At 40.6% G+C, this 25,426-nt stretch overlaps 1 protein-coding gene across 1 annotated transcript; it reads left to right on the top strand.

Annotated features, from left to right (window-relative positions):
• Window positions 1-6,967: 6,967 nt before the first annotated feature.
• Window positions 6,968-14,450, top strand: GLUL (glutamate-ammonia ligase). Its single transcript, XM_072127774.1, has 7 exons — window positions 6,968-7,126; window positions 9,609-9,794; window positions 9,987-10,148; window positions 11,327-11,473; window positions 11,877-12,004; window positions 12,537-12,736; window positions 13,046-14,450. The coding sequence occupies exons 2-7, from the start codon at window positions 9,629-9,631 to the stop codon at window positions 13,362-13,364; spliced, it is 1,122 nt and encodes a 373-aa protein (XP_071983875.1). The 5' UTR covers window positions 6,968-7,126; window positions 9,609-9,628; the 3' UTR covers window positions 13,365-14,450.
• Window positions 14,451-25,426: the final 10,976 nt, after the last annotated feature.

The following is a 25,426-nucleotide window of genomic DNA, read 5'->3' as shown; positions in this document are numbered from 1 at the left end:
AATTGGGGGGCGTGCCATCAGACGATCCGAGTGATTCGGACTGAGCGCAGGATTATACTTTCAAATTGTGTTGCAACCCCAAGCACTTAGATGCACCACTAAAAAAATGGTAACCTCGGTCGGACCTGAGTGGGGAAGCGACAGTCGGGCGCATGATCTTAGTGAATCGCGGCGCGTTGCATTATCGTCGGACAATGCACTTTCTGTGAACTCCGTGGAGCAGGTAAGTAAATGTGCCCCAATGTGTAAGGTTCTACAGCAAAAGCTCTGCTACTTCTACTGATGAGAGGGATCCTAGGAGGGTAGCCATTACCTACCTTACGCGTCACTACATACTACAATAACACTACACACTGATTAGCAATGTAATGTAACAGAAAAATTTAAAATATTTTTAAATATGAACCAGTATGCTTTGAGAAGTTTTACGTAAAGAAATTGCAGCTTATCCAACAAAAAACAAGACCCCATGTCACATTGCTGCATTCATAAAAATCATATTATTCAGGAATGGCAAGATGAAACCGCACTAAAATTGATTGGGATTTTGATTAGGATGAAAAGTCTTTACTAAGGAGAAATAATATTTTCTGCATGATTTGTGATTAATCTATTGTCACAGACAAGCAGCTGACAGTCATCCAGCCTCCGCTTGCGGCATCTTAACAGGGTAAATATTGTGTTATCAATAGTTCTTGTCTGCTATATGAGCCGATTTCTCAAAGGTCACATTAGTTACAAAGAGGGGTCCTAAAAATTGGTTGTCTAAGCTTGAAAAATCTTATAACCAATGTGTATCTATATCAGATTGCTGGGAGTTAATGGTGCCAGGACCATACACCCTATGGAGCAATATTTTGCCTTTATTATTATAAAACGAAAACTTCAAAAACATAGATGTAGCTCTTTTTGGAACACCACAGTCAGACCCATTAATTCTCCTGATCAGTGAAGGTGCAAGAATTTGGAGGTTTTATATACCGTGTAGTAGAGGGTGATTTTCTGGATTTGATGTGGTTGGACTGCCCCGATGGTTATTATAGAACAGTGGTGGCGAACCTATGGCACGGGTGCCAGAGGTGGCACTCAGAGCCATTTCTGTGGGCACTCAGACCATCCCTCCAGGACAGAGTTCACTAAATAAGACCAAATCCACCTGCAGTCCCAGGCAACTTAAGAGATGCTGTTTTAAAGCGACATTTCATTTGCTGTTTGGAACTGCGGGAAAAATGAGAAGGCGTTGACAGAAGTGCAATGTGTTTGTAGGTCATCCTGCTGGACCCACTATTCTTTCTCTACAGATGTACCCTGAAGAGAAGCTACAACGAGGGTCTGCTTCTGTGTTCCTTCTTTCAACTGTATTGGTGGCCTCAGGGGGTCGATATGATTGAAAGACGAGGAAGAACAGGTAGCAATAAGTTACTGCTTAAAATGTTGTGCACTTCATGGTAAATAAGTGGATTTTGGATGTAGTTTGGGCACATGGTCTCTAGAAGGTTCGCCATCACTGTTATAGAACATCTACCACCAGGATGAAGGATTGTAAACCAAGCACACTGACATACTGGTCTGTGCCCCCTCTACCAGGATCCGCTCTTCTTTTAGCTTCTTATAAAAAAAAAATATATCACAAATTAGAGGCTCAGAGCTCATTTACAGCTAAAGAGCCCAGAGCCCTTTAGGCTCATTTGCAAATTTTTAAAAGTTTTTTTTTTTTGCAAAAGCATTGGTATAAGGAACTAAAAGAAGTGTTGATCCTGTACGTGGCAGTGTGCTTGGTTTACAATCCTTCATCCTGGTGGTAGACATCCAATCTTAGGGTCCCCATTGATCTACAGTTATGTCCTTGCAGGCAGGACCGTCATTAGGAAGTTCGGGGCCCCTGAATGGAAAAAATTTTGTGCACCCCCCACAGAATTATCATCCACCCCTGTGTACACAGTGAGTTCCCTGCACCTGGAAAGGGTGGAGGATTTTCCCTTTTCTTTCTTGGGGCCTCTTGAACACAGTCACTCTAAACCCTCCCTGATGGCGGCCCTGCTTGTAGGGCATATCTTCTTTATACTGATGAGAGGTATCCTAGGAGGGATGGCCCTGTAAAATCAGCTGATATCCTTGTACAGGCGGTCCCCTACTTAAGGACACCCGACTTACAGACAACCCATAGTTACAGACGGACTCCTCTGCCCCATGTGACCTCTGGTGAATCTCTCTGGTTGCTTTACTATAGTCCCAGACTGCAATGATCAGCTGTACGGAGTCTGTAATGAAGCTTTATTGATAATTCTTGGTCCAATTACACCAAAAATTTTGAAACTCCAAATGTCACTGGGGCAAAAGAAAAAAAATTGTCTAGAACTTCCATTATAAAATATACATTTTCAACTTACATACAAATTCAACTTAAGAACAAACCTCCAGACCCTATCTTGTATGTAACCCGGGGACTGCCTGTATTGTGTACACATGGCTACCTGGACACAGATGACATGGTTACTGATGGGGTAGGGCCTAACTGTATACTAGGAGAGCAGGAAGTATTCCTATAATATATGCAGGGGACTTCAGAAGTCAAAAGACATGGCAGATATTCTTTACACTTCATCTTGAAGCAATTGTCTAGCCCTCTATTTACACACAAATCACTTCAGGTACATAAGAGAAGGAAATCCCCATGATTCTCAACCAAGAAGCGTCAACACATAAGCAGCACCTATATATTACCATAGGGGAGAGTAGAGGGTTTGATATGTTCAGTTACTGTTATTTGGTCAAATTATGGTGGTGGTCTGCTGGATAGTATTGTTACAGCTGAAATTTTTACACTTTAAGGGATGCGCCAGCGTATGATGCAATCCTCGCTCTCCGGGCGCATTGTGCGCTGGCTCAGTTCTACGTCAGGTCCAGTCTGATGTAGACCTGCGCTCCAGACTGCAACCACAAACAAAAATTTGGCACGCCCTTATGTTAGATGCTAATTAAAATTATTTATTTTTTCATAGTAATTTATTAGTAAAGCAATACAAAATGGTAACGTTTCGATCCACGTAGGGTCCTTCCTCAGACACGGATTGCGGGGCACAATAGGTAGAAATGAGAGCAATAGTCACTGCCTGTGTAGGATGGAGGTAGTCGATAAAAGCGGTAAAATCCGCTACAATTGTAGGACACTTTCTTCCACTACCTCCATCCTATACATCTCCTACTTCTAACTACTGTGCCTCGCAATCCATTTCTGATGAAGGTCCCTACGTGGACCGAAACGTTACGATTTTGGATTGCTTTACTAATATACTTCTATGCAATAATAGATACTTGAATAAGCATCTCATATAAGGCTGTGCCAAAAGTTTTGTTTGCTGTACCTGACGGAGTGGTATCCTATTTGTGCAGCCCAGTTTCCATGGAGTGACGTATATGATTCCGTATAGAAAGGAACCGAACCTAGAGGAGACTAAAGCTGGTGCACATATGCGGGGTGTTCCTCCATCGGCCCATTACACATCCCAGCGCTGCCCGCTCCCCACCCAACCGGCGTAAAGGGAGGAAGAGTCACAATTCCTGGGTCGCATCCTGGAATTGTGACTAAATCACGGATCGCACGCTGGTATTCAGGGGTACAGGCCGTGATAAATCCCCCCCTATTGTCACAGGGGTTTTCCCATCTTATGTATTTCTGACATAATCACCTCTGGGACCTATCTCAAGAAACGGGGTCCGTTGACCTTCTTCCCACGGCTGGGTGCCTTGTACTGTTGGAATTGTGTGGGGATGTGATTTTTGGCATCACTTAGCTTAGCTTGGGTAGCATAGAGGTGTTATTATACTCTTTATAGTGAAATGATGCAGACATTGTATTTTAGGCACAGTAATTAGCTATATAATAATGTGGCCACTATGGTGATAATATTTAGGGTCAGTACACTGGAATTAATTGTGTATAGTATTTTTTCAAATCAGATATTTATTTATTTTATTCATTAAGATTTCACTTTTAATGTAATACACACAACCAACTCCCCCCATCGCCTACCATGGTTCTGACCCCCAAACGATAAAGAAGTTAGATTTATAAACCTTATAAACGACCACCTAAAGTAGAGAGTAACATCAAAATCTGCAAGATACAAAGAAAATCATCCCACTAATACCGTATTTTTCGGACTATAAGGCGCACACACAAAATCCTTTGATTTTCTCAGAAATCAAAGGTGCGCCTTATAGTCCAGTGCGCCTTATATACGAACCACACTTGCAGACAACAGCTGCCTTAAACTGTGCACAGGTCTGCCACCTGCTGGTCATTCATCCTTATAATCAGGTGCGCCTTATATATGAACCTAGACATTTTAGCAGGCATTTATTGATGGTGCGCCTTATACTCTTGTGCGCCTTATAGTCCGAAAAATACTGTAAGTAATATCTACAGCACCCATCCCAGTAGTTCACCACCAGGAACTCAGAAAAAATAATAGGCGGACCCCAATATCACACCCACTGCCTGCTATCCACTACCCCACATATTATGTGACTCAATATCCCATCCGGTAACTAGACTTCCCACAAGTAAGGGCCGCACAAGGGAATGATGTATTCTAGGCACATTATACCATATACTACTGCTATATGGGCCCTGTGGTGTTATATTTAGGATCTATAGGGCAGATACAATGAGATCATTGTATTTTAGGCACATAATACTGTATAATACAGATATATATATATGGGCCCTGTGTTAAATTTAGGATCTATTTAGCAGACGTATATGATACCGTATAATACTGCTATATGGGCACGGCGGTGTTATATTTAGGCTCTATTGGGCAGAGTTATGAGAACATTGCATTTGGACACAGTATAACGTAACCATTTTCCTATTGACTCATTGGAGCTATATTTAAAGGGCCAAACGTTTCCACTCTTGCAGGTAACAACAACGATCCGGGTTTCTGGTATTTTTACACAGAAATATTTGACCTCCTTTATAATCTGGATTACGTTTGATGCATTATGCAATTAAGAAGTTGCAATTTTCAAGGGTTAATGAGTTTCACAATTATGATTTCATAAAATTAACCATTCAGATCATTATCTGTAATTGCCTCGGGAGATGCCAGAGTATTGGTGTTTTCCTCTTTGATGTATGGATATAGCAGGTTGTTTACCTTGGCTGCATGTGGGGGCAAATGATATCACAATACAGGGGCATATGATGTTATAGTACAGGGGACATGACAATACAATATAGTGGACATATGACGTTATAGTACAGGGGATATATGACATAGTATAGGGGACATAACAATATAGTACAGGGGACATATGACGTTACAATATAGGGGAAATGATATTACAGTATAGGGGGCACATGATGTTACAGTATACGGGGAAATTACATTATAGTATAGGGGACATATTACGTTACAGTGTAGGGGAGATATGACATTATAGTAAAGGGAGGAAATGATGTTATAGTTTAGGGCACATATGACTTTATAATATAGGGGGGACATGACGGTACAATATTTGGGGCACATGACATTACAATATAGGGTGGACATGATGTAACAGTATAGGGGGCACATGACATTATCGTATAGGGAGGAAATGATGTTATAGTATAGGGGACATATGACGTTATAATATAGGGGGGACATGATGTTATAGTATAGGGGGTGTGACGTTACAGTATAGGGGGCACATGATGTTACAATATAGGGCGGAAATGATGTTATAGTATAGGGGGCATATGACATTATAGTATAGGGGCACATGAAGTTATAGTATAGGGGCCACATGACGTTATAGTATAGGGGCACATGAAGTTACAGTTTAGGGGGGACATGACACTACATTATAAGGGGGACATTATAGAATAGGGGGGATATGACTTTAAAGTATAGGGCGGACATGATGTTATAGTATTGGGGACATGATGTTATAGTATAGGGTAGACATGACTTTATTGTATAGGGGGCACATGATGTTATAGTATAAGGGACATGATGTTATAGTATAGGGGACATCCTGTTATAGTATTGGGGGGACATGACTTTACAGTATAGGGGGACAGGAGGTTATAGTATAGGGGACATGATGTTATAGTATAAGGGACATGATGTTATAGTATAGAGGACATGATGTTAAAGTATAGGGGACATGCTGTTATAGTATTGGGGGAAATTACATTACAGTTTAGGGGGGACATGATGTTATAGTATAGGGGACATGACTTTACAGTATAGGGGGGCCATGACTTTACAGTATAGGGGGACATGAGGTTATAGTATAGGGGGGACATGACTTTACAGTATAGGGGGACATGATGTTATAGTATACAGGGGACATGACATTATAGTATAGGGGTACATGTTGTTATGGTATAGGGGGACAGGAGGTTATAGTATAGGGGACATGATGTTATAGTATAGGTGGATTTGATTAAATAGTATAAGGGGGACATGACGCTATAGTATAGGGGGGACATGACGCTATATTATAGGGGGGATATGACGTTCCCAGCGCTGCTGATGTTTTTGTTTACATGGTATCCTCTTCTTCTTCTTCCTTAATATCCAGACCTTCTTGTCATCTGATATCAGATTTCCCCATCAGATGAGGCTTCGCTTACGTACGACCCATTCCTGTCTTTCCTTTCTGTTCCAACCAGATTTTAAGGAATAATATTAAGATTCAGAAGCCATCTCTGCCTGATCTGTAATCCACACAGATTTCCTTCCACGCTCTACGAGGATGAACTCGATTTTTCTAGTTTTTCTCTCCTGTATTTTTCTCCCTGTGTCTGCTCCTTGTCACTCTCCCCCCTCCCAGACTTGTTTTTCTCAGGGTTTGGGAGATCCTTAAGATGATGTAGGCTGCACCTTCTGCAAGCATGGCCAATGGCTCGGTGCCACCTGGGCGGGGCTAGTGTGGCATGTAGAGATCATGTTTGTCACTAGCCAATCCCCAGCCTAGGGGCCGGTACTCTGCTCCGCAATATATGTACAGGGAGAACTGCCTTACCTCAAACCTGAGAATGGGAGCTAATAACTAACACCCAGCAACCAAACCAGCAACACCCACAAGTCCTATCCGCATCCTCATCTCCATCTCCATCCGGATACAGGTATCCTGATCCCTAGCTCTTATACCTGAAGCCATTGTTATTCCATCTGTGCATTTTATGTCATATTCTACTATTTTAGGTTTATTTCTATTATGTAACATGGGAATTCCAAATGTGCTCTGCTTTTATCCAGATGCAGGTGTAGATGTAGCAGAGCTGAATATGTTCATTAACTATTCTGCTGCTGAATTAAGATTGAATAGGATCACCTGCAGCTTATACTATGTTATATGATAGTAGTTACCGGTTATGTTATATGTTACAATATTATATGATAATAGTTGCCGGTTATGTTATATGATACAATATTATATGAATTATGTTATATGATATAATATTATATGATAGTAGTGACAATTTATGCTATAGGATACAATAATATATGATAGTAGTTACCGGTTATGTTATATGATACAATATTATATGAATTATGTTATATGATATAATATTATATGATAGTAGTGACAATTTATGTTATAGGATACAATAATATATGATAGTAGTTACCAGTTATGTTATATGATACAATATTATATGATAGTAGTGACCAGTAATGTTATATGATACAATATTATATGATACTAGTTACGGGTTATGTTATATGATACGCTGTATGGAGTTCGCTATATCTAGGAGTATAGGTCACAATAATCCCTATATAGCTCCAACCTATACCATGGCATTGACAGTCATGTTACAATACAATATTACGAGTTGGGTCTTTCAAGGTTTTCCCATGATATTCCTTCACCTTGTGTTTAGTAATAATACAATTGATGATAAATGACCATTATCCTAATATTAGTGGAATGTGAGAAGCTGAATAATTCATAATCATCTGTATTGAGGCGGATGATATCAAAGTCACGTTACGTTTTCCGTTAGTGGAATGTAATATTTTCATGTCAATTTGGGGGAAAAAAATTATTCCTGTTGTGATATTAGAAGTAAAATGCTCGGTGATTAACCCACTGTATGCCGGTTGTGCCATCACTATTCCTATAAGGAAGCAGTTACAGTGTATTGTAGATGTATTTGGAGCCCCATGTATACTCATCTTCTGATGTATTATGTGATCTGTATATATATATATATGTATTTATACCTTTTATGTGGGTTATACATAAGCACTGATCAGTGTAATAGTAAATTCTGCCTCCCAGTATACAATGGCCATTATCATTTGCCTGGAGCATGTGTAAGGTGCTGTGTATAGTGTATAGATTTGTTATTGGATGTGCATTATAGCGGAGGATTATTATAGCCTCAGATCTCCTATGATAGCTATATACTTATTCATGACTACGGTATATTGAATTCCCATTCTACCGTCTTGTTTTTTGTTAATACCCCTTGTTGTGTGCCTGTGTTGCTATGGCATGTAGGTCCCTATGGAAGGCTTCTGCTGTCCATGCCTCCTCTCCATGGAGTCTATGCCAGCGGTGGGGGTAGTAGCCATTTTGGCTGGTGTTTTCTTACCCAGATTTGCAATTTAAAGCCATGCAAAGTGAATCCCTGGATTTGCAGCTTCTGCTCTCGGCTTCTTTTGTGTCTCTGCTGTTTTTAATGTAAGGATTCTCTGATTTCTCTGATTGGTTGAGGGGCAATTTGCAACCTAAATGATGTGGCACCATACTGGGGAAGGATGATACTGGTACTATAAACTATATAGGATCAATTTAGATTTCCAGTAATGACCAATTCAATGTGGGGATGTCATTTTTTTATATGGCGATAACAGGTCACACTCACGTATTCCCCATAAAACAATATTTCTGGATCATCTTCTCCTATAACGCTATGTTGTGCCATTCCTTTATCATTCCTAAGATAATACATGATACCATTCAAAAGGGTTGTGTGCCTATAGAGTCTGATAACTCTGATTGGACAGTCTCAGATTGGGTAACACCCACTTGCCGATTTATAAACCTTTAATAGAAATAACAAAGTAACATTATTATACACAGTCGTAAGAACTGTGTTCCAGAATTGATACTTATTAGGGAAATGCTAAGAAGTTTTATGTATAGAACCATATGCACATATACATAGATTATTAATTACGGTAGATGATGAAGTAATTGCAGTATATTTAGTGATCATAATAATCAATATGGTAACCAGGACCCCATTGACCATAGAGGGTTTCATGTGCCTCATATCACTCTAAATTACAATGCTATAGGAATTTGGCCATGAATAATATTAATAATTATTATTCTAGTGATGAGGTCTGTGTATTTGCACGCTACTATCGTCTTACCTGCATTGCATAAGGGATTTAGTTGTTTGCATTGGAATCAGTGATGGAAACCCCTGGATCCTGAGCTGTAATGAATTCCACATTGCTTGTACCCACCATGAACCCCTATGAAAAGCCTTGCATTGTTCCCCGGGAGCCGCTGCTGTGTGTTCGCCTATCAAACACTGGGAATAAGGAAAGTCTTCTTAACCATTTCTGCTCTCTCTTCCCCCGCAGTACAACATCCAGCTGCAGTCATGGCTCTTTCAGCCAGTGCACAACTAAGCAAGGCAATGAAGCAGATGTATATGCAGCTGCCCCAAGGCGATAAGGTCCAGGCTATGTACATATGGATTGATGGGACAGGTGAAGGTCTGCGCTGCAAAACACGAACACTGGACTCTGAACCCAAGACTATAGAAGGTGCGTAACAATGTAACATTCTAAATAAACAAACAAACAAAATAAATACAGGTGGATAGAAACTTCCATTAACTTTAATTATTCCTATAACTGATTGCAATATCAAAGCGTGAAGATAAAAACTATTGAGAATTATAGAAATATAACACAGAGCAAAATCCTAACCTGTAATATGTCTCTAATCCAATGCAGACCTGCCCGAGTGGAATTTCGATGGCTCTAGTACCCATCAATCAGAAGGATCAAATAGTGATATGTATTTAATACCGGTGGCCATGTTCAGAGACCCCTTCCGCAAAGACCCCAACAAGCTTGTATTATGTGAAGTGCTCAAATACAACAGGATGACAGCAGGTAAGAAAGGAAAAATCTGTGATTTGGACTTTCCATGGAAGTTTTCAGTAGTTTTTCTCATTTTAATGGTTATCAAAATCGCTAATGTTATATCTCAGTTGTTATATCTCTGCCACAAACTAAAGTCTATAACTAGACTCTATAGTGAAGGCTAAATATATGACTGGTCAATTTACCGTAAAAAATGGGAAATTCTAAAGAATTGCCAAAAAAGAGCGCCCCCCTTTCTCCATAGGCTGGATTTGGTATTGCAGCTCAGCCCATTTGACTTGTATGAACGCTGCACACTTAAGTCAAGGTCGTGCATTTACTGAACTACTACTCGCGTCATAAATTGTACGGTACATGGCGACAAATAAAGTCATCTACTCGTGGACAGCTGGCCGTCCAGATTGCTGTCTGTGTCACTAACCCAGGAGCTGAATGTTGTCCTCAAACTACTCAACAGATGGACCAAGCAAGCTGGGTAGCCGTAGGAGCCGCAGAATGAGTGTACAGTATAGGGGGAATGCTGGGATTTCAATGAATATATATCATTCCTTGGTGGCAGCTGGATAGAGAATATAGTCAGTTATCAGAGGGACGGTAGAGTCTTCAGGAGGTTGTCACTATAGAGCTAGGATTCATAGAACACATATAAACGAAAAGTTTTAGCTTCGTTACAAACAAATGTACTCTATGTTTTCTGGGAAATGTAAGTAAGAGTGACATGTAAGGTGCTGGAAGGAGTAGGCGGGCCCACGCCTCTATGCAACTTTAAGAGGGAGGGGGGGCTGTAGTAATATTATCACAATCAGTCTATAAGACATAACTGCATTGGGCCAATGATGAGACAGTGTTGGGCATGGTGAATTTGATCTTCTGGGTGTCAGTGGCTTCCTCTCTCTGTTAGAAATAAACTTGGTCAATACAGGCGGTCCCCTACTTAAGAACACCCGACTTGTACGTAACCCGGGGACTGCCTGTACATGGAAAAGTGGAGAACATTTCTGATGAATTAAAATTTTATCAGCTTGTATTGGAAAATATTTATTAATTAATATTTATTAATAGTTGTTGAAAGTTTTTTTTTTTAGAACTTAACTTTTTTAACTTCATTTTTTAAAACTGTATTAACATCTTTTTTCATTTTTCTCCAGTATTTTATATCTGTAACATGTATCCCTTTTCATTTTTAGAAACAAACCTTCGACACACTTGTAATCAGATAATGGATATGGTCAGTAATGATGTTCCCTGGTTTGGAATGGAACAAGAATACACTTTGCTCGGAACGGACGGACACCCATTTGGCTGGCCCTCCAATGGCTTTCCCGGACCTCAAGGTATGGACTCAAATGCCCTATTTGTACCGAGTTTATGTGGCCATTTGTAGGTAGCTGCTGTCAGTATGTAATGCTGTGTGTGCTGTAGCCAGAAAAAGACATTTTTTAATTTAAATTAGGTAGAATTTTACGATTTATAATGCATTGATCCAAATTTTTAATAGAAAATTCAAAGTCTATGAGACTGATATCTCCCAGCACATGAGGTTTTGTCCGCCCCATAGATCCTGTGTAGTTATATTTTGCAGTAATTTTACCATATGCTCGCATATGAAAATATAGCATATAACATGATAGCCTTTCCCTGATTATTTCCACTTACATAAGGTTAATGAAAAGACATTGGGGTCACCCCTGGACCTGTGTTCTACCACTTTGGTTAATGAGATGTGTTCTCCCTTAGGTCCTTATTACTGCGGTGTAGGAGCAGATAAAGCATATGGCCGGGATATTGTAGAAGCCCATTATCGCGCATGTCTATATGCCGGGGTGAAAATAGCTGGAACAAATGCAGAAGTAATGCCCGCTCAGGTAAGACTATGACTTTTACATGGTTTGATGAGGGTGGTGGAGGGGGGGGGTAACATTTTTCTCATTTTTATTGGCCACCATGTCAATAGCTGTTTTCAGAAGGTCCTGCCTTCGGATTAGGCTGATTCAAACAGAGAAACAGCGCCAATTTTATCCAAAGATTTCATGTGGTATTGCAGCGTGGCCAATTTCACTTCAGTAGAACTGAGCTATAAGCCATGTATGGTTGTGGCACAATTTCTACAAGAAAGCATTTTCCCTAGTCCCATAAAATCCCTTTAAAGGGTTTGTCCGGGCTTTGAAACACTTGACTGCTTTCTTCAAAAAATAGCTCCACCCTTGACGGTGGGAGGTGAATGGGACAGCTCTCTATACAGCTGAGCCATAATGCCGGCACAAAAAGCTGTCCACCCCCTGGACAACCTCTTTAAGCATCTATGTCTTTATCTTTCTTTCAAAATCTGTTAGTAAAAAATACTTTTATTGTTTTTTAATACAATTTTCAGTTATAATTCCATTTGTTCTATTACAGTGGGAATTCCAGGTGGGTCCATGTGAAGGGATTGATATGGGAGATCATCTGTGGATCGCTCGCTTCATCCTGCACAGAGTATGTGAAGACTTTGGAATTGTGGTTTCGTTTGACCCAAAACCCATTACTGGAAACTGGAACGGCGCTGGCTGCCATACAAACTTCAGCACAAAGAGCATGCGGGAAGAGGGAGGCCTCAAGTAAGTAGAGAGAAATGTATAATGAGATACATCAGCGGTTTCTATGGTGGCCAAAAAGTGCTCTGTTTTTTTCTCCCCAAAAACATACAATTCTCGATTGAAGTCTTTGGTTGGAAATATGGTATTTATTGACTTATAGGGCGGAAATACAATACCAGGCACATGGGCATACCATAATGCACAGACAGGGCTCCCCCTTTCCATTGATGTGTCTGGAGAATGTAGACCCCGTTCTCATGATAGATGGGGGATCCCCATTTTGACAGAAGCAATGAAAACTCAATTAACATCTTATTCTTCATCTTCCAGGGTAATGGAAGAATCCATTGAGCGCCTTTCTAAGCGTCACGAGTACCACATCCGAAGCTATGACCCCAAGGGGGGATCAGACAATGCACGTCGTTTAACAGGTTTCCATGAAACCTCCAACATCCATGAGTTTTCTGCTGGAGTGGCAAACCGTGGAGCAAGTATCCGCATTCCCCGGGCTTGTGGACAAGAGCAGAAAGGCTACTTTGAGGATCGTCGTCCATCGGCCAACTGTGACCCTTACGCTGTGACGGAAGCCTTGATCCGAACCTGCGTGCTGAAAGAAACCGGGGATGAACCTACTGTATACAAGAACTAGAGGGACACTATAGGGGGTGATAGCTACTACTTTGACTCTCCTGAGCTTCTCTCCCAGTTCTGTTTTTATCCTTTATCCTAGGCCTATGTCCTGTGTAACTCCATGTCTTACAGTCACCAGACTGGGGCATTGCTAGTAATGAGTAGAACGCACACGTTTCTCATTATTTCAGATTAGTCTGGTTGTCATTCTGTACAATTGCAATTTGCATAGAATTCTTAAAAAAAATTGAGACTAGTGGAGTTTACAGAAATCTAAAAGTAGCTACGAGAACGCTCTACATCTACGCTCTATAAAGGGTAAAGCGATAAAGCACAAGGGCTGGTCACCAACCTTTCCGTCAAGTGGGCTGGAACCAAGTATCACTAGATGGAAAGGTCATAACTGTGGGGGCTGTGCCCAAAATACACACTCAGAAGCTCCGCCCCTTATATAAAACATAGTGTAGGTCAAATCTAATATCACTTAGCCTGTGAGGTATAGAACGGTCTACCGGGAAGTAGCAATCTGAACTTTGCCTCGCTACTCACCACGATAACCACTAATAAAATCTAAATAGGGGGATCCTCTGGCCCCCCCTAAACTTGTGCCAGGTACTCATTCATTTGACATGTTCTTGGCTCCACCTGCTAGCTAGTTATAATTCTCGGAGCAGGATGCAGTAAGATCTTTCAAGTGAACCCGGGGTCATCCAATGTGCCAGAGATTGCATGACCCTGACCTTGTCTTTTGGGTCCATATTTGTAGTATTTTTCTATTTGAACATTAATTGAAATCTACATGGAAGCTATGGAAAACGGGATGATATCTATCAAGGTGTTTTTCAATAATAATAATAATGATAAACAGAATATTTAAAAAAAAATCAAGGTTTTAGTTGGTGCTAAGCTAAAAATAAAAATATATGGGAGTGGTACGGATAGATTTATACACCGGGTAAGACATCTTGGGAGGATGGAGAAGTATTAATAGTTCACAGACCTTGATAGATCGGAGAGTTACTCCAGGAAACTTTTTGAAAAAAAAAAAAATTAAGAGACTGTTACAACATGTGACACTTTTTTTTACATTGGAAACAGAACATAAGCGTCAACTTGTGATGTTTACAATGTGTCCGGTTCATCCCGTCATCTACTATTCCTTGTCCCTCTTTAATAAGGGACACAACTTGACCATCTGTGAAAATGTGTAGTTGTACCAAAACTCATTGTGTTTGATGTATTAACATGCACTTCCAAAGTTTTTGGTTTTTCAATAAGAGCTGGGCTAATATTTAATCTTTGCTCTTAAGTTACATGTACTACACCACTACCTAACAGGCGCTGAACGTGCGCTACCAGCAAATAATCAATTTCAGTGCTACCAGAAGAGAAAAGAGAAAAATAATTATTTTCCCATGAAATTTATATGATTTATATGCACTTACGTGAAAAAAAGAAAAAAAATTTCCTCCATTTTTGTGAATGGGTCTCGGGTATTATGGGCAGATTAGGATTTACTGCTTCGGACTCGCATCTCATTCTGACATAGTCATGGTTTTTAAAATAGATTTTGTTTTCTTTTTATAATAAAAAAAACTAAATCTGGATCCTGGGTTTGTGATTTTTTTTAATTCATGTATCAGTTTGTGACTGCAAAATGAATTTGACATTGTAAAAGATAAATCTCATCTACAGGTAGCAGGTTGTAGAGCGGGAGAAGTTGGGAAGATTAGTGGATAGAAGAGTTTCAGTATAACTTATATTTTCTTTTCCCATAATATTAAATATCTATAGAGTCTACTCCTTCTGCTCTATAACATGCTTTGTTGAGATAGGACACTGTATACAATCTGTCAAACACCTACTGCTCTATACAATCTTCCAAGCACCTACTGCTCTATTACATGCTTCTTTCAGAGAGGACACTATGTACAATCTGCTCAGAAGAATTGTTAATAGAATACATCTGTATCTGTAATGAGTTGGGTAAAAGACCTAGCTGCTGTGACTCACTGTAGAGATTCCCAAATGAATCGGCTGTAAGAGATGGCTCTTAATGGTGAGCAATGGGAGTTGGCTCTTGGTAGAGAGCCGACAGCTCACTCAGTCCCGCCCTAGTATCAGCACTCTTATTTGGGGGCCACGCCCTTTTAACCCCAAAATTTTGGGTTAAAAGTAGAGTGATGACGAGTGGCTGGCCGCCTGAAGACTATTCCCTAAGGAATCGTACAGGAGCCAGAAGTGCCGGCTCTTTATAGTGAGTGGAGCCTAAAGAACCAGCTCAATACAAAGAGCCGGATTGCCCATCACTAACTCACTGCTCCCCCTCCCTCCTCCATAGAACCTCTCTGTATTGTGAGTTTATGTCTATTACGCCTGCAAAATGGAATTTCTAGAATTTGAGGAAGGGGAGGAAAGAAAAGGGAGGGGGACCGTTTTCTTTGATAAAACAGACTCCTTATATTACATTACACCAAGTTTATGAAAATAAAACCTTTAGTAATTTTTGCCAGTTTTGAAGTTAATTAAAACTTTTTGACCATATTTGACCCAACCTGCCCCTGCTTCCAGGATATCCCCATACTGCGGATATCAGATCCTAAATGTTTCCCGTTCATGAACTCGTTGGCTGTCAGGAGGCCCAAGAACGGCATAAATGTAACGTGATAATTATCTCTGAGAGTTATTCTCTCTTCTTTCTGGCCAACACATCACGTTTCCCATGAATCAGCATGATGTGATGATGTAATCCTAGAATAAAAAGTAGCACAGACTGAAGGGGGTGCGGTTATGTGAAAAGGGGCATGGCTATTCAAATTGGGCGTGTGGCGTGTTATTGCATCATTTCTAGGCTCATTGCATTACAACATGTGAATTTTATCTGCTTTTAAAGGGAACTTGTCACCATAAAGATGCAGTCCTAATGCAGAGTGTTAGAGAGCAGATCACTATATTGTGACACCTGTTACTCCATGGGGGGTGTCATTTTTTGAGGGATGAGCTGCAGCTTTCACTAGCATCATTGGGCGTAGTGTACAACTTTTCAGTCTCTTTTATGAAACTTTTTTTTAGGTGTCAAAGTGGCGAAAAAGTTGGGGGTCACCCATGGAAGATGCCCCCTGATGGGGACCACCACTGATCGTAGGTGTTAACCCCTTAAATGCCACCATGAAATGCAACGGCAGTACTTTATATCAGAACTGCATGGGTGCCGTCATTCCAGCCTAGGCAGCCCATGACATCACTGGGGGTGCCAACCGATTGCTGTGACAGCTGGGACCCTTACAAAGGTCCAGTGACTGTAAAGGAGCCTGCTGTCCGCAGATCCAGTGACATTACCAAATGTCCAAACCGCCATTTTTTTGCCTTTGCACAACACGTTTTTAATAAGTTTTAATAAAAGGTGATCAAAAGGTCATACAAAAGGTACATTTTTAAAAATCTATTAAAACCTAATGAAAACCCTATCTAAATTTGCTATTCCCGCTAAATAATAAAGTAAAGTTGCCATATGGAGCGCAGTGAAAACCGTAAAGACAAAGCGCACAAGAAAATGGTGTAAATGTGTTTTCCCAGTGCACGGCATGGAATATTGAATACAATCACAAGGAAGTAGAATTTGTTACGCAGAAAACAAGCCTCATACCACTCTGCACAAAAGAGTTATGGATTTTTGAAGGCGAGGAGCAAAAAGCAGTAAAATGGAAAAAAAAAGTCCATTGGCGGCGAGGGGTTAACCCCCCCATGTTTTACAGATAAAAGGGGTAATGTAATGGGATCATTTGGACAATGCCCTTGGAAGCAGACCTAGGTCACACACTTGGTCCACACACTACTGTTTGTTATAACTTTGCTTGCAGAGATTTAGGCAAAAATAGGCCACATATTGACGAATTTTGGTTGTTGTCAGGCAATGATGCTCGGTTCCCATAGCACAGGCGAGGGTGGATACCACTTTGGCATTAATTTGGCACCACTACCCCGACACACCCTAGATCCAGAACTCCAATAAAAATATATTTTTACAGTCGTTAACTTCTGGGTTTACAACTTATCAATATTAGACTTGAAGAACCTGTGTCTTTCCTCCAACTTGGTAGCGGACAGCTCTGCTCGCTGTGTAGTGGCCAAACCAAATCACTGCAGCTTGGCTCCAAATCAAATTAATTCAAATGCAGTGACTCGGTCTGGCCACTACACAGGAAATGGCAACATCTGCTTCCTGTTCCAACATCTTTTTATCAGCTACTAAGAAAAGTCTAGAAAATGACCTTTCTAGAATTCTCTCTTATGCTTAAACTTGTCCATTTACCAATGAAAAATCTCCTCCAAAGTCATATGAAAATGAGCAGAGAAGAGTCATATTTTGACAACATAAGTCAAGTTTACTAGTTGCAGGGGTAGTGACACTTCAGACGTCCCTATCTTCTGTTATATAGCACCTAGAAACATGCTATTGATGGCATATAACAGATAAGAATCTCTTCTTTCAGATCAGGCTGTGTGTTTTTGAGCTATCGAACCAGAGATACAGGCAGTTAAAGACATAGTTAGAAGTGTGAGCGGCATGTGAGTATTGTCTGTATCTCTGGTTCTCTCTGTAGCTCATAGAAAAACAAGTTTGATGTGTTCTGAAAGATGAAGTTCTTATCTTTAATATAACACCAAAAGCCTGTTTCTAGTTCAAACAGAACTAGATAGGGGAGTCTGATGTTCCTCCTGCAGCCTCTAAACTTGACTCATCTGAGAAATATGTCTATTCTGTCTTTTATAGGTAAACAATTGTGATTTCACAAAAAAAGGGCATCTTATAATAGGGGGCTAGTAGTTTAATGGTGTAAAGTGGCGACAGATTCCCATTAAATTTATGCTGATTTAAGCAAAAAATAGTTACTCTATCCTACTATATTGCACATCTTTCATACCATTTTGTTATTGAAAAATCTACCAAATTTGGATATTTCAAATGTCATAAAGTGATTGAATGTGCTAAACAATGTGTAGATGTAAAGCTAAATTCTTTTTACGCTCTCTGCCCCTTTAAGAATCCAGTACCGAGTTACATAATGTTGTTTTTTTCCCCTTTTTTATGTTTTTAATTTGAATTCTGTTCTGGGAAAACCTATTAAATTCCCTTTTTTTTCCTAAACTAAGCCAGATGGATGACTGCGCTGTGGCTGTGGTGGATTTGTAACCAGGAACTTCTCTGAATCACATGTAACAGGGCAAGCAAACAGCACAAGCGCCATGCGTTACGTAGTGAAGTTGGGAAATCTTCAGGAAATACAGCTGTGATGCAGAGTGATGTCTGTATTGCTACATAAACTAAGATTTGTTAAAAGTAGCTGAATTGTGTGTCCACCCCGAGGAAATGAGGCCTTTTTAATAGACCTACTGTCTAGACAAGATGTACTAGACAATCAGACATGGTGAAAAACTAATTGTAAATATGAACATGGTGTCCTGTCTGTAATCGGCATGTTATAGAGCAGGAGGAACATGGTGTCTCTTCTGCAATCAGCATGTTATAGAGCAGGAGGAACAAGCTGTCTCTTCTGCAATCAGCATGTTATAGAGCAGGAGGAACATGGTGTCTCTTATGCAATCAGCATGTTATAGAGCAGGAGGAGCTGAGCAGATTATACATAGTGTCCTATCTGCAGGCAGCATGTTATAGAGCAGGAGGAGCTGAGCAGATTATACATAGTGTCCTATCTACAGGCAGCATGTTATAGAGCAGGAGGAGCTAAGCAGATGATTTTATCTAGTGTCCTATCCTACAGGCAGTATGTTATAAAGCAAGAGAAGCTGAGCAGATTGTACATAGTGTCCTATCTACAGGCAGCATGTTATAGAGCAGGAGGAGATGAGGAAATGATTTTATCTAGTGTCCTATCCTACATGCAGTATGTTATAAAGCAATAGGAAGTGAGAAAGTTGTATATAGTGTCCTATCCTCAAGCAGAATGTTATAGTGCAGGAGGAGCTAAGCAAAGTGTATATTTTTCATTTAGTAGTGAATGAAGCCTGATAAACGTGTATCCCTATTCTTTGATAATACAAAATTGACAAAGAACAATCCTTTATCATCCAATCGGTCCTTTTTGCAGTTTCTATCTTTTTGGGTGGTGGGAATCATGGCTCCACCAAAGCTTTACTAGATGGCTGTGCAGCCGTTTCTAACCAGCCCATTGCTGGGGAGCCTGCCTTCATATAAAGGATAGGATATAAGTGGAGATTTACCACAAGTTTCTGAGGTAAAATTGTTCTAATTGCCCATGGAAACCAATCAGAGCTCAGCTTTCATTTTATAAACAGCAGTGGGAAAATGAAAGCTGAGCTCTGATTGGTTGCCATTGGAAAATAGAACAGGCCTGCTCTGAGAGACTTCCGATAAATCTCCCCCAATGAGTTAAATGGAAAACTTTTTTTCTGCCACACACTTTCCTGTATTACCCGCTGATCAGACACACATGGAAATAGTCAGAGCGGGTCAATGGAGAGATACACGGAGCCTGGCAGATATCAGAAACCTGTGTAGATTTCTATGTCTTTTGAGATTTACTTCAAATAATCAAATGTAGTTAAAATTCTCTGTAAAGCAATAACACAGCTGGTGAAAATAATTTATTTTATTAAAAAATATGTTTCATTTCCCTCTATTCCCACCACGTTTACTCCTCACTTCTGCCTCCTCCATCGATCACTCACTCCAACTCACTGGGAGATAAAAGCTTTCTGTAAAAATCAAATCACAATAATTAATGTGGAGCACCTTATGATAGATTGTCATGACACAGACAGCTACAGCATCGGCACAAAGCATATTTCCTGTATATTACACTATGGATTCTAGTCACTATATGCAGGGGATGTAAAGAGCTTCTATATATAGACTGATATAGAGGACATAATGATGCGGGGGCTGCGGGTTTCATTCCCGGGGTTGGTGATCGGACAGTCATGACTTGGATTCTATTATAATGAGATTTTTCATCCTGACAGGTGCAGATTGTCAGGAGACACATCATCAGGATTAGAGCTATAAAAAGTATGAGGAGGTCATGACTGAGAGGCTGTATATGAGGCTAAACAGGACTCAGGGTGATGGCACATGTGGCGTTTTGAACGCATTTTTGGGCCATTTTTAAGCTGTCCGTCAAAAAATGCATGCGTTTGACGGACAGCTTAAAAACGGCCCAAAGACGCGTTTAGAACGCCACGTGTGCCATCACTCTTAGGCCTCATTCACACGGCCATCGACATAGACAGCAATGGGCGCACGGAGCGTTACCGTGCAGCACCGTACCGCTCTGTACACGGGGAAAAGATAGGTCATATTTAAGACGCCATGCGTCTCTATGGAGAGGGAAGGGGTGACCCCTCCTCCTCTCCATTGTGGCGAATGTATGCTCACCCGGCTACAGCCCAGTGGGTAGATGTTCGTGTGAATGCAGCCTAACCTGGGTTATTGTAAGGTGGGATCCATAGATTAGATTACATATATATTGGGGCACATTTACTTACCTGGTCCCTGCGCGATCCCCGATCCAGACTGTCCGCAAAACGGAAATCGTCAAGATGTCCGATGAAAGTGAGGTCACATTTACTACATTACATTGGGGCACATTTACTAAGGGTCCATCGGACGCATTTCCGTCGGGTTTCCTGAATATTTCCGATTTGCCCTGAATTGCCCCAGGTTTTTGGTGCACGCGATCAGATTGTGCCGCATCGGCGCCGGCTTTGATGCGACACAAATCAGGGCCATCGGACAACCCAACTGATTCGGACAAACCGCGGAATTTAACTTTCAAAATTGTGTTGCACATGCATCGGGAAGAAGATGGTGAACTCCGACCTGACCTGAGCATGGAAGCGACACATGCAGGAAATTGAACGCAAGATCTTAGTGAATCACGACAGACCCAAATCCTCGTCAGACATTCCGGATTGGCGGCATCAACAGGACCGGTAAGTAAATGTGCCCCATTGTGTAGAGTATATGGGATTCATTTATCTTATCTCTATTTGTTTTGGCTTGTTTTTTCCTGTCTTTTACTTCTTTGGTAATTTATCATTCCTTTTTCCTTGTGTGAAATGGTTTCTTTTTCAGATCTATTTTTGCGACATTTGTTACAAATGTCTCAAAAATGTCGCACAAATGTCTCAAGTCACTTCTTTCCATTTTCTAAGTTTTCTTTAAGTACGTTTTCATCTGGAGTTTTTTGAACAATAAAAATCGCAGATTTTAGACAATTCAATAAATGTAATTTAGATGAATGTCATTTGCGACATTTAGAACATCTGGAATAGAAGATAAATGTGTCTTACTGACAGTAAACAACTGTATGGCTGACTTCAGTGCACATTTCAAAAAGTCCCCAACAAGTGTCAAAAAAGACAAAAAAAACTGAAGAAAATATAGATAAATGACTTGCCATATATTTACAGTGTAGACTTGGCATATGCACCAGGGAAGCTCCTCAGTCATCTGATGGAGGTTAGAGATGAGCCAATCTATACGTTGGTTGTCAGATTGAATTTTTCAGACAACAAATCCAATTTTTTCTGATTTGTATCAGGGGAATCTTTTAAAATAACGGCTTGATACTGTTGTCATTCATCCCGGACCTTAGGTAGGGGGAACAGATGAGGGAATATTGAAAAAATTCTTAAAATTAAATGAATGAAAGATTAGCTTATTATGAAGAAATAAGTGTTTTAGAGGACTAGAGGGGACTATGTACCAATTTTCAGAACAATTGGATTAAATCGGTTTGGACCAATTCAAACTGAATGCTGCAGAGCTTATACACATCTTAGATGATTAAACAAGCTTTCCCACGAAGAAAAGTTAGGCCCTATCCACGGCCATTTCCGTCAGCTCCATAGAGATTAATGGTGCAGAACGTCATGAACGGCCATCTGCTCCATTAGTCTGATGGAGCGACAAGGGGTCTGACGGAGGTACGTAAGACTCCATCAGACCCCTCGTTTTGATGATCTGTACTGAGACCCCCACTGATCAGCAAGTTGGCCCTAAAGGGCCTAACTTTTCTTCGTGGGAAAGCCCATTTAACTCATCTATAACGAAGGCCAAAAAAATTGTTCTTTTGGTATCCATTAGTCCCCTTTGCATTGGTCTATCATATTATTCCAGGATAGAATAGCAGAATTGACTATGAATGGGGAATCCTTTAAAAAAAATCTTCGGAGAACATGAGATCCACTGAGGGGGTGTATTCCGGTGGTATATATTCTAAAAATTCAGTGGAGGTATGCATCACAAAATCCCCCAGACACCAGGATCCTCTACCTAGGACCATTATTACCATTATTATAGCTATAGCATGGACATTGAATTTTGATAACAAAACATTTTATACTCTGTAAAAGTCAATAACCATGAATTGCTTGAACAGCAACAAGATTTTTATAAGAATCATGTAATGCTTAATTTCCCCTGCGGGGGCGCTGCTGGTAAATCAAACACTTGCTACCAGATTGCTGCTATCCCGGCAGTGAGAAACCCATTAATCAGGTGCCACCTTTGAAGAAATGGGGATTAAAATGGATAATCCCTTTAAACTTTAGGCTCTATTTCATGTTTTGTGTGATATGTTTTAAGTAAGCCTTGGTCTCTGTGATTCTGAAGCAAATATGTGTCCTGCTTTATAAAAAAAAAAACGCCAATAATGAGCAGCCAAAAAAAGTGAATTTCTGGTTAAGTGAATAAATGTGAGTCTGTGAAGTCACATGCACTGACTTATGAGATTTTCTGCCAGGCGTGCCATGCTTATACCCAATCCCTTGGCTGATCACATTAATTAAAGGCATACAGTCGGGCACAGGATCCATTTTAATGCGTTTCACATGACCACTGGCACTAATCACAGTGTGGGTTTCCTGCCAGCCTTGGATATCTGGGCACATTCTATGCTTTCCTATTCTTCATACAGTTAGAAATTCTCGAGACACGGGAGTTGCAGGAAACAAAATTGCACTGTGTTACTGTATACTGTATGTTTGAACGAAAGTAACCTCCCTGGGTTACACAACAGAATAATAAGTAATACAATCCCCCTCCATAAATAATAATCTATTTATATGCAAATAACCACATAATTATAAATGTTTATTAGCTATAATTTAGCTTTCATCACATAGATTGAAGTGATTGCGTTACCAAGTTGCAACAGTCTTGGCAAAAAGCCCCGGGTGCTATGTGTACCGGTATAGAGCAGGTACAACACGGAGATGTCAATTAGGTAATCTCCAAACGAGTCTGTTTCCGATACTAAGAACCATGAAAAAAAATAGTTACTAACTTTTCAACAAACTTTACATCGATTAGTACAAATCCCTACGTCCTTCTCCGCTTATCACCATCTGAATACTGGAATACTAAAGAGTTTGCTGAAAGTTGAGGAACACTTTACAGAAGTAGGCTACATGTACACGAACATACGGGTGGGCATACAGGATGCATACTGGAGAGGAGGAGGGGTGAAGGTGTTCTATCTGTTCCCCATGTATGGTTTAGTACGGTGCCAAACATGGGTGGCACCGTACCACCACTGGGAGCCTATTGCCGTCTGTGGGAATGTATATGCGGCCGCAAGCTTGCCGACCCTCCCGATAACGGTCGTGTGAATGTAGCTGTACTGTAAATAAAACTATCATATGGTGGATTAAACTGGAACATAATGTAAATCATTCAAACTCTTAGTTTTACTCAGTGTCCATGCAGTGTAGTTCTAAAGGAAAGCAAAACCTAAAGTTAGAAACTTGTTTCTTGAGAAATAGTGAGCCACATCAATTTAAATGGCGGCTTTGCCAGTTGCATTTAAACAGTTAAATTCTAGTTCTCCAACTGTTCTAAAAATCTATTACCGGGGGTGGGGAGGGCTTTTCCAAAAAAAAGGGAAATTCACCACCTCCAGCTCTCTCAGCGTCGGAGCCATGCATCTGTTTGTTTACAACTCCAACAGCTTTCAGGCGCCTGGATTATAATATAGGCGGATTGGGTGGAAGCCCGGGCGCAAGCCTTCTAGGGTGCCCATGGCCACCCCACTAAGTTTTATATAGAGAAGGACCATTACCCATGAAATCCTCATACATCTGTTCCTGCTCTCATTACACTTGTACACAAGAGCCATTTGAGGACCTTTGAAGGTCCTCCATAGGCCCTGAAACCGCAGACAGAAGGGACACATCCTCCAATCTCCAAGAAACTTGATTCTAGTCCCATATATAGGAAGTGATTCCAGACGTTGGGGCTTCAATATTCATAAAGTCTTGGGCTTATGGTGGTCTTAATACGCCCCTGTGCTTGGCACACCCACCCATCCCCTGTCCCAGCGTCTGATACAGCGACAGAACATTACACGAGACATCAGGGGCGCCGGAGCAGGTTTATTTTTTACAAAATCCCACCCCAGCCGTGCTACATTTTTATAACACTCGGAAAACCCCTTTAATACTCGCAGTCGGTGCCAGCACTGATCGCCAGTGGAGGGGGTGAGCACAACCATACCTGGGACCGAATGTCTCACTGAAGACCATGTGCGGGAGACCTGAACTTTCAATGTTCGGTATGGACGCCAACATTGCAGTTCGGGTCTACTCATCACTATCCAGCAGTCATGAATGATTAAAAATCTAAATCTTTGTCGATCCATGAAAGTAGTGTGCACAGACTCATATAGAGTAGACATAGCAATGCTTTTCAAACTCCAAAAAAATATTTAGTTCTTAGTCATCATTTTCTAATAATTCCTAAATCCTATATAAACACCTTTATTTCTTTGGATTATCAAAAACCAGGACCCACACGACTTTCAGTGGAACTGCACCACATGTTAGTCCTGTGCACCAAATCTGGACTAAGGGATCATCTGTATACAAGGTCCGGGTGAGTTCACCTTCAATTCATTTTTGAACCCATTCCTAAACTTTAAATTCAAAATAAGAAACAGAATAAATCTTTCTACTTGAAATGTTTTACCTATAACAAATAGAATTATTAATAATCCATATCCATATGGAACTTTTAGTGAATTCCCCATGAAAGCTCCC

Source organism: Engystomops pustulosus, chromosome 10 (assembly GCF_040894005.1).
Source record: "Engystomops pustulosus chromosome 10, aEngPut4.maternal, whole genome shotgun sequence".
Lineage (NCBI taxonomy): Eukaryota > Metazoa > Chordata > Amphibia > Anura > Leptodactylidae > Engystomops > Engystomops pustulosus.
The sequence above is the reverse complement of the archived record's forward strand: the minus strand, read 5'-3'. Positions and strand labels throughout refer to the sequence as shown.

Bases quoted from the DNA above. Each gene is read 5' to 3' on its own strand.
- GLUL (XM_072127774.1), top strand. From the start codon at position 9,629: ATGGCTCTTTCAGCCAGTGCACAACTAAGCAAGGCAATGAAGCAGATG. The intron at 10,149-11,326 runs GTAAGAAAGGAA...TTTCATTTTTAG, and splicing joins ATACAACAGGATGACAGCAG to AAACAAACCTTCGACACACT. The intron at 12,737-13,045 runs GTAAGTAGAGAG...TTCATCTTCCAG, and splicing joins CGGGAAGAGGGAGGCCTCAA to GGTAATGGAAGAATCCATTG.